Below are 14,483 nucleotides of genomic sequence, written 5' to 3'. Positions count from 1 at the left end.
GCTCCAGCTCCCCTCCTAGAACCAAAGGTAACTGTCCCAGCAGAACCTGGGGCTGCCCGGCCTCCACCAGTTCCCACAGAGTCCCTTCCTTGCCCAGAGCAAGCGGGTAGTGGGTGCTGCTGCCAGGACGGCATGCCAGCAGCAACTCCCAGCACACACCTGTTCTTCCAACCCCATCATCCCTGCCACCCCGGGACCCCACATCATCAGCTCTCCACCTGGGAAAGGATATGGGACACAGGAGGATGGGTCTCCGGGCCCAGAAGGATGAGGAACATGTCCCAGCCTGGCTGAAATCTGCAGAGAAGTCACAGCAAACCAGAAGAGTGCCTCCCAGCCTGGACCCTCATGGTAGGGATAAGGAAAAAAGAAACTCCATGTCCTCAAGACTGACCAATGAACCGCTACCCCCAGTCTGGGATCCAAGACCCCAAAATCTCCCCAGGCACTAACCTCCACGGTCCACAAGCATCCCAGCCCTCAGCAAACCTCAACTTCTCCGACTCCTTCAGTACTGCTCTGGGCTGTGCCTCAGGTAGCAGCGAGGGGCTGGGAGCTCTGGGGGACACCCAAATGGCAGCCTCGCTTCCCCTCCAGCTCCATGCACCGGGCCCTCCAACGCCGGGACCTGGGGTCACCATGCCACACTGCACATCCGCGGCCAGGATCCCGCTTCTACCTCAGTATTTGCAACCACGGTAGGTAAAGGTGAAGTGCCTGCCCCCAGGCCTGGAATCCAGCACCGACAGGCCGGAGGGTGAATCATTAACTGACCCAGGACTGGCTGTCCGCCAGCACCAACACCTCCTCGGTCGCCACACACTTGCTCGCTCATCCGCTAGCCTGGGGGCGGGGAGGGGGCAGCTCCCCACTCCAGAACAGCAGACGGACAGGGATGGACCGCCACCCCACTTCCCGGAAATCCGCGCCTCCTGGAAGTTCACGGTCCAAGGAAATCTCGGACCTGTCCCCGTAGCGGAGGAAACTGAGGCGGGAGGCGGGTCTCGCAGGCCCAAGGTCACCCGGCAGGCGGTGGCCGGCAGGGGGAGAGCGGGACGCCCGCCAGCAACTTTCCCGGATCCAGGAACTCTCCTGCCGGCCAGCGGCCCTGGGTCCCGCCCTCCCCACCGCCCCGTGGGCGCACGGCCCCGGGATCCTCGCAGCCCTGCCCCCGGGCGCCCCGCCACGCGGGAGAGGGCTTCCAGGGCCTCGGAGCCCGCCTGGCCGGCCCCGCCGAGGCCGCAGCGGCCAGCGGTTCCCAGGACCCGCAGGTCCGGCAGGAAATGCCACTCACTGGACTCCTCGCTGGGGACCGCCCCGGGCGCAGGCAGGGCGGTCGCCGGGAGGCCGGTCGGCGGCGCACGGACTCCGCTGCGGCCCCGGCCGAGTCCGCCGCACTCACCAGGTAGTTCATCGCGTCCGGCGGCCGGGCCCCGCCTCCCGCAGGGGCGCACACCGAGCTGCGGGCGCCCGGGAAGGCCGCGGGCGGCTGCGGCGGCGGCTGCGGGGCGGTCCCGGTCTGGTCGGGCGGCTCGGTCACCACGCTTGCCGCCGCCGCCGCCGCCGCCGCCGCCGCCCGGAGAAGCGCGGCCCCTCGCCCCGCCCCTGGGCCCGCCCCCGCCCCGCCCCTCCCCTCCGCCCCGCCCCGCCCCGCCCCTCCCCTCCGCCCCGCCCCGCCCCGCCGCCCCAGCCCGGCTCCCAGCCCGGCTCCCAGCCCGGCTCCCAGCATGCCCGGCTGCGCGCGCCCATTGGCCACCGCGGCTCCCCATGCAAATGAGCCGCCGGTCGGCTCCGGGGGCGCGGGCGCGCGCCACCCAGCGGGACCGCTCCCAACGCCCCGCACCCGCTCCTTCGAGGCTAGCACGGGGATGTCACCTTTTCTCCAAATGCACATTCTCCGCCCGCCATCCAGGGCAGGAACGTGTCCCTCCTCAAGGACTAAGCCAAGGCCCCCTCCTCTGGGAAGACTGTGGGGATAACCCCCCCAGTTAGCCCCCCAAAAGCCAGCCTCAAGTCAGTCGACTTCTGCCTTCACCACCCACCAGACCCTGGCGTTACGCAAGTCTCAGACTCCGATCTGAATCTAGAAGTACCAGGGAAGGGGCATACCCCAGCTGGCAGAAAACTAATAATGTCCACCTCACCCTCTCTGTCAGGCCTACCCTGTAAGAGCCCCAGGAAAGGAAGACTCAAGGCAGGGAGGCGGAGAACTCCCAACGGGTCCCCTAATTCAAGAGGCACAGAGCCACAGGGCTTATCCAGTTCCACCAGATGTGCCTGAGGCTCCGGTCTACCCCGTAGTCAAGGGCTCACCATCTCCCACCTGCTCCACCCAATTGAACCCAGCCACCCCGAAGGGTCCCCCCCCAGCCCCAGTTCTGGCCTAGGAGCTCTGCTCCCACCCTAATCCCTCAGTCAGTGCTGTCCAGGCCTAACCCCCTTGCCAACAACATGGTGGGAGGGGGAGATGTTGCCAGGAATGAGAGGGAAGGAAGAACCACCACAGGGAAACCAAGCAGAGAGCACCTTGGTTCTCCCTCTTGACGCTGCAGGTCAGCGACCACTACCCCACACAGCACAGTCGGGGATGCCAGAGTCCCAGAGCGTGTCCAGGGTTGCACAACAGTCAGCAGGGATGTCTAGGATAGAACCTGCTCCAGAACCAGGCAGTTCAGTGCCTTATCTCCAGAGTCTCCAGTTGTCAAGCTGGACCACTTGCTGAGCTTACACACACCACAATGGCAGGGATGCAGTGGGGGCAGACCTGGCTTTGCCCTGCAGGGAACCCTCAGGCATGGCCTATATACAAGCCCAAGATGGACTCACAGCTGCCCTTACACCTGAAACACATACCCGAAACCCAGAGCTCAGGTGACTCAGGTGGCCAGGTGTGCCACCTCAGTCCTCTCCCATTTGTAAAAGGAAGGGATTGGGCTAGGGCCCCCAGACAGCTTGTTAAAAAATCACATTCCTTGGGGCACCTGGCTGGCTCAGTCAGTAGAGCAGGCAACTCTTCACCTCAAGGCTGTGAGTCTGAGCCCCATAATGGGTGCAGAGATTCTTAAAAATAAAATCTTAAAGACAATAAGATTCCTTGTTCTCCCCTCCAGAAAAACTGGGTATGGGGGGACCTACACATCTCCATTTCCTCAAAACTTCACAGGGAACGTGGGCAGAACTCATGGCCTGCGGGGAGTAAGGAGCAGTGGGACTCATGACCCAGAAGGAATGGGGCAACCAGCTGCCACCCTATGCCCTCCCCAAGACTGGCCCCCTTGTCATTCAAGCTGCCTACTCCCCCACGAGAGGAGCCAGCTGTCAGGGAAATACTACCTCGGGCATCCCCTCCTGCTGTTCCCAGTGCTCTGCCCCAAAGTCAGGCATGGAGCTGTGGGCCCAACCCCTCCAAAACCCTGACCTGTCCTCAGCCCAGCTAGCACCCAAGGTTCCCAGGAAGCAGATGGGAACTGGCTGGACCATGCCTGAGAATTTGTGCTGGATGCTAGAGGGAGTCCTTGGGTTTTCCGGGGTCTCCACTCCTGTGGGGAGAGGAGGAGAGACCCGGCCTCACAGCCAGGAAGAAGCCTGCTTGCAGGTCTCTGCAGGGGTGGGCAGGGACGCAAAGGCCTGGCCCTCAGCGTGCTGGCCCTACTCCACCCTGGCTGGCCTTGGGCGAGAGGAGGCGGCTGGCTGGGACCAAGGGAACCGGAGACCCTCCCGACTCTGGCTCTGGATTAAAGCAGTGCCGGGGGCGGGGCTGCTGCTGGAGGCGGGCAGGCGGGGGAGGGGAACCCAGCTCTGGCAGAGGCATTTCAAAAATTTGCTCCTTTTCCACTTAAACTCCCTCCCACTCCCCAAGCCTGTGCCTCCCAGAATGGCATTTCCGCTTTGTAATCAAGGCCCTGGGATCTTTGCCCCACTGTGATGGAAGGGGAGTAACTGGAAGAGGAGAGGAATGCCCTCTCCCAGGCCTGCAGGTAGATGGGTGGGGGAGGGGCAGGGCAGACTCCAGCTGGGGTGTGTGGGAAAGCAGACCCTCGGTGCCAAGAAGCTCTGACAGTGACCCAGCCCCCTGGACAGCCAAGATGCTGGCCCTGGACCAAAGGCTCTATGACCATAGGCTCATTGTATGCCTACAGCGATCCTGCAAAACAGACTTCACAATTAGCCCCATTTTCCTGATGAAGAGGTTGAGACCCAGTTTACTACCCCTTCCCCATCCCATAGGCTCCCTACCACAAAAGGATCAGAGCTGGTGGCCAGAGAAGGGACGAAGGGCTTGCTACACAGCTCTGGGACAGGACTGGAAGGGAATGAAGGAGCAGGGGGGCACTAGGGCTCAGAAAGCCAAAGAAGGTGTTGTGCTCAGAGACCCCGAAGGACAAGCAGCTGAGACGCAAGCACTCCCTAAACACAACTGAGTTCAGAACTGGGGCCCAGTATCACCTCTCCGACACGGAGTGCAGGGGAATGTAGGGGTGATGAGGATGAACCTGGGGAAGGTGGAGAGGGTGCTGCTGGCTGGAGACAATCTGGCACCTCCTGCCAGGCTGAGAACTCACAGCTCACATGCTGGAGAGGGGAATATCACCAACCCCTCCCCTTGGGGCCCTGAGTAGGAAACATGGTGGGACCAGCACATGGGGACAGTGGTTCCCATCTGTCTATTAAAGTGTGCACTGGGGTGGGGGCTGCTATTGGTCCCAGATCTTAAATAAGGAGTAGAGCTCCGGACCCAGCTCCCACTCTCTAGGTTTTCTGGGTCTTACTCTTTAGGCCAGACCCATCGCACAAAGAACTATTCTTGCATTCGACCCAGCAATGTCTGTTGCAGCATTTGTAACAGCAAACAAAGGTGGGGGGACATAACCCAAAGGTCCAACTATAGGGGACTCGTTAGGCAACCTGAGCCTCTCAACGGATATTGTGCAGCTATTAAGGTGGCCACTTTCAAAGACTAAAATTGTTCAAGAAAATGCTTACGACAACGCGAAGTGAAAGGTGCAGGCTAAAATGGCTTGCACAGTGTGACTGCAGGCAGCCCCTTTCCCAGCAGCCTGAGAGGGTGGCTGGATGGGTCAGCTGATGGCCAGCTCTGGGAGCGGCAGCAGGAAAGGATTTCCTGAGGCCGGAGGTAAGTCCTGCCAGCCCTAGGGACAGGAAGAAATGATGCATCTGGAGGGCCATGGGTTGTTGCCGCCTTCCCCCTTGGCTGGCTGCTCACACTGGCAAGCTCAAAACCAGCCTGAGAGCTGAAGACAGCCTGTGAATGGCCCAGAAAAGAGATGAGTCCAGCTGCATCCAGAACCACTGCCGCACACAGGCCGGACACCCCGCACACCTGCTGTCAGAGGCCCAGAGAGGGGATGTGCTGTGCCCAGGTCACACCACCAGGAAGTTGTAGCACCAGGAGCTACAATTGCAGCCCACCAACCCAGCTACCCAGGTGTGTCCCCACAGAAAAGCACCCAGATAACCCCAAACGGTACTTAGGGTGATGTTGGAGCTGTCAGACATAAAGAACTTTCCCATTTTCCCCTCCTCTCTGAGGGCGGAGTGACCAGTGGGGCAGTTCATCTGTCCTTGATGAATCTGACTGTGGAAAGGTGGGTGGGCCCATCAGCCTGGAGCTTGCCATCCTCTTGCACCTCCCACCCCGGGTGCAGGGGTGGGGGAGTGGAACTGCCAGGTGCAGGCACACAGCAAGTGAGGGCAGAGGACTGACTAGCCTCCCAGATCCAGGCCTGGGTCCCAGCAATTGCAATGGCCCCCCTCTAGTGGCTCCCTCCCCTACCTGCTTTATTTATTTATTTATTTATTTATTTATTTATTCATTCATTCATTCATTCATTCATTCATTCATTCATTCATTTATGATAGAGAGAGAGAGAGAGAGAGAGAGAGAGGCAAAGACACAGGAGGAGGGAGAAGCAGGCTCCATGCCCGGAGCTCAAGTGGGATTCGATCCCAGGACTCCAGGATCGAGCCCTGGGCCAAAGGCAGGCGCCAAACCACTGAACCACCCAGGGATCCCCTCTTCGTTGCTTTTCTAATTTGAAAATTAAAGAGCACTAGAGGCACCTGCAGGGAGGTGCCTGCTTCAGAGAGGGGCTCTGCTCACAGCAGGCCTCAGGCTGCAGCTGGTGACCAGTCAACGTGGCTGGGCCCTGGAATGCTTCCCAGAGGCTCTCTGCCACACCCCAGGGCACTGCCTCCTGGTGGCCCAAGTCCCCTTTCTCTTCTGTACCTCTCTTTCCCCATCTCCCTCTGAGACCAGCTCTCCCCATGGGGAATCCCCCTAGGTGCTGGTAGGTGGGTAGAGGCTTGGTCCAACAACCAGGCCCCTCCTGTGTGTAAGAAGACGATGAGGGCCTAGATGCACTCCACCCCCTCTGCTGGTCAGAGGAGCACCACCACCTGCATCCTCACTGCCCCCCTCCCAACACTGCCTGGGGGAGGAACGCAGAAGAGGCCGCAGGGGAGGGAGAGGAGCAGGGTCCTGGCTGGAGGTGGGGGATGAAGAAAGGTAAAGGAAGTCCTGTCCCTAGAGAAAAAGCTTATCTGCTGGTGGCTGTCTGGCCCTGGCTGACAGCCTGGCCCGGAGGGACAAGGGTGCGGTCAAGAAGCCATCTGCTCTCGCCTCTCCCCATAGCAACCAGCCCCAGCATATCAGGGCAGTTGGAGGGGGATGACTTCAAATGCCATCTGTCACCCCCCCCACCCCCGCCCCAAGCCTACTTCCGCAGGAGCACAGGTGCCCACACCCACAGAGACCCAGGAGAGAAAGAACAATGCTGCCCAGCCACTTGGCTGGGGTAGGTGGGCAGAGGGAGGCATGAGGGGCAGTGCAGTCACAGGAGGGGACCCAGGGGTTCTGGGGGCAGCAGGGTGAGAGTGGATACACAGAAAGGAAGGAGTGATACAGAGAAAGCTGAGCTCCAGCAGGCAGCCTCCAGGAAAGCGCAACTGCTTCTCCCTCCTTGGAGAGTACTGTTGGGACATCCCACCTGCCCTGCTCCAGCCCACAGAGAAAGGCTCCATGGGCCCCAGGATACCCACACCCCAGTCCTCACCCAGCTGGAACTTACAGAGACAAGAGCAGAGACCATTACTGACTCCAGCTGGCGTGGGACCCTCAGCTATCACCGTACCTTTCAGAGCCTCAGTTGGCGCACTTGTTAAGTATAAGGACACCAGTAGTCCTGCTCATCACCAGGCCAGGAGATTGCACAGTGGACAAACGCACCTTGGTGTCAGTGGAACAACCCTGTACCTGCTGGTCACAAACCAGCCCCACCAGGCCTGGCACCAGGGGGCACTCCCTTGGGCACTCCACTAAAGCCCTCTCGACTCTCCCAGTCCCTGCTCAGGTGCCCTGAGCTTCCCTGAGCCCCCGAACCATGAGGAACAAAACCTCCTCTGAGACATGTGAGCAAAATCTCTCTGGGAAGCCCTGTTGCCCCTATATCTATCAGCCCACTTGGGGGGAATGGCTGTGTGGGAAGTGGCTAGTTATGGGGTCTCTCGCTAAACACAGCACAGTGTGACGGTCATTCCTTCAGCACCTACTCACTGCCAGCATACAGCTGCCATGAAAACAGGTCTGTGTTTTGGGGGGGTGTATGTGAGGTGGCATAAACAAGTGACCATCTGTGGGGATGAGGGCTCTGAAGGAGACTGCAGCAGGCAGCAGGGTGATGGCAGGGGCTATTTTACACAAGGTGCTGAAGGGGGGGTCCCCTCAGAGGAGGTGGCATTTAAGCAGATGTGTGAATCTTCTCCAAGGCTCATTTTGTAGAAAAAAATAACAGTAAAGATTCGTAAAATTAGCACAGGCTCGCCAACTCTCTCAGTGTGAAGCATAGAGCAGGAGGTGTGCAGTGTCCTGGATGCAGGGAGGGGTTCTCAAACAATCACTCCCCCATTCCTTGAGTGGTGGGGTATCCACCAGGCTGGGACTCCCCAGAGCTGAAGCAGAGTGGCCTGGAATGCCTGCCTAGGGGGATGTCTTAGGACAAAGAGGAGTGAGCCCAGGAATCTATCCAGGCCTGAGAGTGTGAAAGGACGTGGGCAGCTCTCAGGTAAGGCTCCATCTTCTCCTACCTCCTACTCTCCTAGAAGCCTCTCTCTGCCAGGACCTCAGAATGGACAGGGGCCCAGGATAAACACAAGTGACTCAAAAACCTAAGATACTTTACCTCTTGAGGAGCCTAGAAAGAAGGAAAACAAACCCCAGATACCTGAGGAGGGCTGAACAGAAAGGTTCCTGAACACACCACTTCCTGAACAAGATGTAACTTTGGGAGATCCAGGATCTGGTAATACAGACAACTCTCTGGGCATGCCTCAAGACAACCCTCTTGGATATTGGGTTTTATAAAATACTGAAATAGGGTATTACACCAGCAACAATACCAATGCTCCAGAACCTAAAAATACACAGTATACAAAAACCAGAGACTGGGACACCTGGATGGCTCAGTGGTTGACCATCTGCCTTTGGCTCAGGGCATGATCCCAGATTCCTGGGATCTAGTCCCGCATTGGGCTCCCTGCATGGAGCCTGCTTCTCCTCCCTCTGCCTGTGTCTCTGCCTCTCTCTCTGTCTCTCATGAATAAATAAATAAAATCTTAAAAAAAAAAAAAAAGACAGATATCCATCAGCAAGAGAATGGATAAGTATATAATTTCATTTTCATAAATGGAACGCTACTCAACATAGCAGTGAACAAAGAACTCTTGATAACACGCTACATGGATGGAAATCTCAAAACTGTTATACTGAATGAAAGAAGCCTGACCTCAGAGAGTACATTGCTATATACTTCCACTTATAGAAAGTTCAAGAACAGGAGCACCTGGGAGGCTCCAGGTGAGTGACCAACTCTTGGTTTTCGGCTCAGGTCATGGTTTCAGGGTCATGAGACAGAGCCCTTTTGGGCTCTGTGCTCAGTGGAGAGTCTGCTCGGGATTCTCTCTCTCTCCCTGCTCCTCCCATCTTAAAAAAAAGAAAAAAGAAAACTCAAAAACAGGCTAAACTAAGCCACGATGAAAGAAACCAGAATGTTGGCCACCTTACAGAGGGTTGGGGACTGTTGACTATAAGAGGGATGCTTTCAAACTTTCTGAGAAGATGGAGATGTTAATTATCTTGATTTGATTGATGGTTACATGGGGTCTGCATTAGTCAAAACGCATCTAACATCTGTCTATTTCAATACATGTAAAATATTCTTAACAAAAAGAGTCTCAACTGGTAAAAATAAAACAAAGCACAGAGGAAAAAATACACGGGATTAGGAATACCAAAAATAGTTATTGCAATCCTAAACCCACCATGTTACCCTTTTTGCCCTGACTGTCAGGGAGCTTAAAGTCATGTATGTCTACTTCCCCATACGTTACATAGTTCTGGATCTTTTCACGATCCCAGACTATTTGTGTCTTTCACTATAATCTGCTTCAAATCCTTCTTGGAACTTGGAGGGGTTTAAATAATAAATTTAGATTAAAGAAAAGCCCCCTCAGCCTCTAATCCCCTTTAAAGAAGGGATTAATTTTAGAGCTGCAACTTGTGACCATCAATCCTGCCCCAGCAGGCATCCAACACCACCTCTACCACAGTCCCCGAGCTGTTCCCAGCCACTTTTTCTTGGAGAGAGAAAATGGCCCAGCCAACAGTGACTAAGAGTAAACCAAAGAAACAATGGGGTTTGACCCGGATGCAATCAAAGCAGGTGACTGTGACAAAGGCCGAGTCAAAGGCCAGGAAGCAAAGGTGACCCAGTGACGTGGAGGGCATGGGGGGGAGGCAGAGCCACAGGTACCCCTGACCTAGGAAATGCAGCCTCAAGCCTGGCAGTGGGGGCTCGGTGGGGGCTGCCCTCGGGGTCCACTTGCCTCACCCACAGGTTCAAGCCCCCATTAAAGTGCCGCCTTCTCTGGGGATCCCTGGGTGGCGCAGCGGTTTGGCGCCTGCCTTTGGCCCAGGGCGCAATCCTGGAGACCCGGGATCAAATCCCACGTCGGGCTCCTGGTGCATGGAGCCTGCTTCTCCCTCTGCCTATGTCTCTGCCTCTCTCTCTCTCTGTGACTATCATAAATAAAAAAATAAAAATAAAAATAAAGTGCCGCCTTCTGGCAGAGGGGCTAATCCCTTCCCAAACAGGCTGCTGCAGATCACACCTGAGGACAGACCTACAGAGCCCCAGCGGCTTCCGCTGCCTGCAGCTCTGTGCCCTCTCCTGGGGGCACTCAGGGCAGGGCATCCACCTGGCCTGCAGCACCATGGGCCAGCTGGATGTTGGTGGGGTGAAGACCAGTACCTGCCCATCCAAAGCTCAAAAGACAGGGGTCCTGTAGGCAAGGTGGAGCAGGCAAGGGTCCAGGGTCACCCCAGGCTAAGGCCTTGGCTGGAAACATCAACGATAAAGAAAGTGCCCCTGGGGGAAGACTGGGCAGGCCACAGAGAGCTGGTCACCTCTCCCAAGCCAAGTGCACAAGAGCCATGAGTGGATCTCGGCCACTGCACCAGCCAGGGGTGCAGGATAAAGATCACAACCTCAACAGAAGGAGCTTTCTGCAACCCCTGCCAAGTTCTCACAGAACTCCAAGAGTTAGTGCCGTTAGTATCCCGGTAATTCAGAGAAGGAGACAGGCTCAGAGAGCTTCAGGAACTGCTTGAGGCGTAGACAGGCCAGCATGATTCATTCTAGAGCCCTTGCCCTCAACTCACTGAACGTCCTCCGGGGCCCAAGCAGCCTCTCTGGGAATGCCCCCTTGGCCCCCAAGCAGGCTTCCAGGATGGCAGCCGAGATGCCAAGCCCGTCTGCAGGGGCTCCTCTGCACTCCCAGTGCCACATCCTCAGCAGGCAGCCAGGGCAAGCTAGGACAATGAGGCAGGGATAGAGGAGCCAAGGAGGCCTGAGTCCTACCCCAAGGAAGCCTGAGAGCAACCAAATAAACCCGACAATAAACACACAACCACAGATGTGAGTCCCAAAGACTCTGCAGAATGGTGCCCTTCGCCCGAGCACGTGAGGGTGAGCAGGAGTAATCTGGTGAGCGAGGCAGTGGCTGGAGGTCACTTCCTGCAAAGGGAGGCCAGGCAGAGCCAAGGCCAGGTGGGAGGAGGGGCAGGCCAGGTGCTTCGAAGACTGACCGGAGGACTCTGGACTAGGACCTTGCCTCTTCCCCCCACCCCCGCCCTGCCGTTCTCTTTGGAGCCCGTTCCATCAGGCGCTAGCTGTCTACAGCCTGGCTGCCCAGGCCAGCAGTGAGCCCAGGGCAGGCCTCCTGGCTTCCTGGCCAGCTCTCCCATCACAGTGCTGGCTGGCTGAGAGCCAGCCGCCCCTGGTTCCGCCCCTGGTTCCTGGGATCGCTGGGGGAGGTTCAACGAGGTGCCACACCTGGGTCACTGACCTCCATCAACCACTGCTGGGCCTCATTGGGCCAGACCCACCCTGCCGCACAGCCCTGGGCAAGCTGCCTGGCCTCTCAGTCCCAGCTGCCTTATCTCCCCAGGGTCCCGAAGGGGTTACACAAACTCATACTTGAAAAGCCACAAGCAGAGGGTCAGCCTCTCAGCAGCCTTGGCCTCTGTGGACAGCTCGACAGGCCACAGCCCCCACAATTAGAGAGACCATGCAGGATGACGCTCACTTTCCGGCTTTGCATCCTGCCAGATTTGGTTCCCACCCCAACTTCGTCTCTCAGTGGCCACGCAACCCTGGCAAGACACAGATCTTCTGTGGGGCTGCAAAGCCTGTGAAGCCCAGAGCCCAGCTCCTGGCACACACATCAGCACCTTCATTCCTTCAAAGGACCCATCATCAATCAATAGAGGAGAAGAGGGAAAGATAATAATCATTTTAAAAAGGAAAATAAAAAATTAAATTAACATGAATAAATTAGATAAATAGAAAGGAGCAGAAAGGCTAGAATGGTAGCGTACATTTCAGACAGGAAACGAGTGGCAGGAACAGACATCAGGGAACTTCTCTACAAGCTGGAAGCTGGCCTCTTGCCTGACAGCGCCAGGGGGCAACCAGCATTTTGTCACTCCTAAACGTGAATCATGTCAATGCCCACCAGGGGTCTGAGGTGGATGGCACAGCACTTTTCCTTTCAAATGCTTCCTGCCTGACCAGGGGGAAGAGACTGGCCTGGGGTGCCAAGGCCATGGCCAAGTAGAAGGCCAATGTCAGAGAATAGCCAGGAAGTAAATCTCCAGGTGCTATGTGAACACTTCCCTCAGCTCAGGGAAGAGGAAGGAGCTACAGAGCAGGGACTCAAGATGACCTTGTGTGCCCTCCCGTCCCTACGCCCCACAGCCCATGTCCATCAGATGTCAGAGTAAGACCAGTTAATCCCCAGACAGGCCCCTGCTCTAACAGGAAGTCACTCGTGGCTCAACCTGGCCCATCCCAACCTCTTCTCTCCTTGCCACCACCTCCCATTCCATTCTGAAGTGTCTTGTTATTTCTATGGGCCAAAGTGCCTGCGTCAGCCCAATCCAGGAAAAGACTGCCCAAATGAACGGGTGTGCTTAAAACCCGAACACATCCGTGAGCACCACATGGGCAGTCACCATTCTGGGTTCCAAAAGCATGGCTTAAGGAGGCAGCTCAGCCGGGAAGCCTCCAAGGAGCCTCACCACTCGCAAGCACATGAAAGCAATTTTCAGAACACTTCACAGCAGCAACAAAAATGAACTTCTCCTCCCAGCCCAACCAGCTCATACACTGCCCAAGATCCCAGGAGGGGACCAGGTTACTGATAGCCCAGCCACTGGGGGCAGATGGTGAGAGCCCTGTCTACCGCTTGCAGAACCCCCAAGGGCCGTGGCTATGGGCAGGAGTGTGGGGAGTGACTTGGAGCTGGCAGTGGTATGGACATCACTGAGCAGGCCAGGGCTCCAGGTCTTTACAGCAGGTGTCCACAGCATCGCCTGTCTGTCCAAGTCACACCTGGAACCTGCCCCATACCCCTGCCATACCTCACTTGTTACAGATGGGCCCATTAAGGTACAGAGCCCAAGAAGGCTGCCCGAAGTCCTGTAATGCAAGAGGTCTGGGTGCCATCCTAAGCTCTATGCCCAGACCTCTGCTATGACTGTGACAGCCAAACCAAATCAAGTGCAGACCACCCAAATTGAAGCCCGTCCAGCTTATGATATGGCCTGAGTTGCATTCCCTGTTCACGATTGTCCTAAAGACCCAGGCCCTCAACCAGGCTCAGATGGTCCACTTCCCCTCCTGCTAGTGCCCACAGGGTCAAGGTGGGGGGAGTCCCCTGATGCCCTGGACCAGAAAAAGATCCAGAGCTTTGCAGGACAGCAGAGAAGGGCTTGACAAGCATTTTCTGTCTTCTTTTCTTTTCTTTTCTTTTCTTTTCTTTTCTTTTCTTTTCTTTTCTTTTCTTCTCTCCTCTCTCTCTCTCTCTCTCTCTCTCTCTCTCTCTCTCTCTCTCTCTCTCTCTTTCTTTCTTTCTTTCTTTCTTTCTTTCTTTCTTTCTTTCTTTCTTTCTTTCTTTCTTTCTTTCTTTCTTTCTTTCTTTCTTTCTTTCTTTTCTTTCTTTCGAGGCAATTATGCTCTGAACCAGAACAGGTGTGGGGAGGAAGGGGCTGCGGGGGAGAGGGGGGCGGAGTTCACAGCAGCACAGTCTGGAAGCCTTACTTTTTTCATCTGTAACTCTGCATTACCACTTAGGAGGCGTGGGGAGCTGAGGTCTCTAATTCCATAATAACAACGCTTTGCACCTTCCTCCAGTCATCTCCACACTCGGTGGTGGTTAATTAAAAGCCGCCCCCCCCCACCCCGCCCTGCCAGGAGGGCCCTACTGTCTGCTTCACCCGCAGAATGGGGCAGGAGTGAGGAGCCAGGCGCTTTGGCCCACTGCCCCCTCCTGTCAAGAGCGAAAAGACCCTAAGTCAGCAGAGACACAATGGCTGGAAACCACAGCTTCCCAGCCTGCAGATGGCGCCCCTTCCGGGCAGGACGCAGGATGCGGCCCCTGCCTCAGTCTGTCCATCTGTAAAGAGGGCTAGGGCCTGCACCTGAGGCCTGGTGGCAGAGGGGGAGTGGGGGGGGTGGGGATGGTGGCCAGGATCACTTGTCACCCAGGCGGCTGGCCTCTGGGTGCAGCGGTGATGGCAGGGGGCTGCCCAAGCCTGCCTGCTGGGCCAGGAGAAGCGGGTGACGGGCGACAAGAGAAGCCCAAGGCCAGGAGGGGGCAAGTGGCCGCCCGGCACCCGGCGGAAAACTTGCCGGCAGAGTGAAGGCATCAGCCTTTCTAGGGGTGGCGCAGGGCCGCCCTGGGGACCGGCTGTCCCGCGGGGGATCGCAGCCGGCCCCGGCCTGGCCATCCCGGCGACGACCCTGGAGCGCCACAGGGCAGCGGCCCCGCGGGCTTCCCGGCGCTGCACCGACCCCCGCCTCACCCCGCTGCCCGGCGCGGGGGGTCCCCGGTGAGCCGCAGCGACC

General features: G+C 57.2%; 1 protein-coding gene across 4 annotated transcripts in view; it reads right to left on the bottom strand.

The window, feature by feature from the left end:
• BCAR1 (BCAR1 scaffold protein, Cas family member) overlaps positions 1-14,483 on the bottom strand; it is a 36,061-nt gene that overhangs the window by 21,068 nt on the left and 510 nt on the right. Inside the window, exon 1 of one of the 4 annotated variants that reach the window (XM_041770693.1) lies at positions 1,295-1,579. The exons of 1 other annotated variant lie outside the window; for it this stretch is intronic. In XM_041770693.1, the coding sequence (XP_041626627.1) occupies positions 1,295-1,414 (120 nt within the window). In that variant the 5' untranslated portion in view covers positions 1,415-1,579. Of the gene's footprint in view, positions 1-453; positions 744-1,294; positions 1,580-14,483 lie in introns of those variants that run through there. 2 more of the 4 variants (XM_041770695.1, XM_041770696.1) reach the window with 2 other exon arrangements.

The sequence above is a fragment of the Vulpes lagopus genome, chromosome 10 (assembly GCF_018345385.1).
Source record: "Vulpes lagopus strain Blue_001 chromosome 10, ASM1834538v1, whole genome shotgun sequence".
Taxonomy (NCBI): Eukaryota; Metazoa; Chordata; class Mammalia; order Carnivora; family Canidae; genus Vulpes; species Vulpes lagopus.
This window is presented reverse-complemented; position numbering and strand designations above follow the sequence as displayed.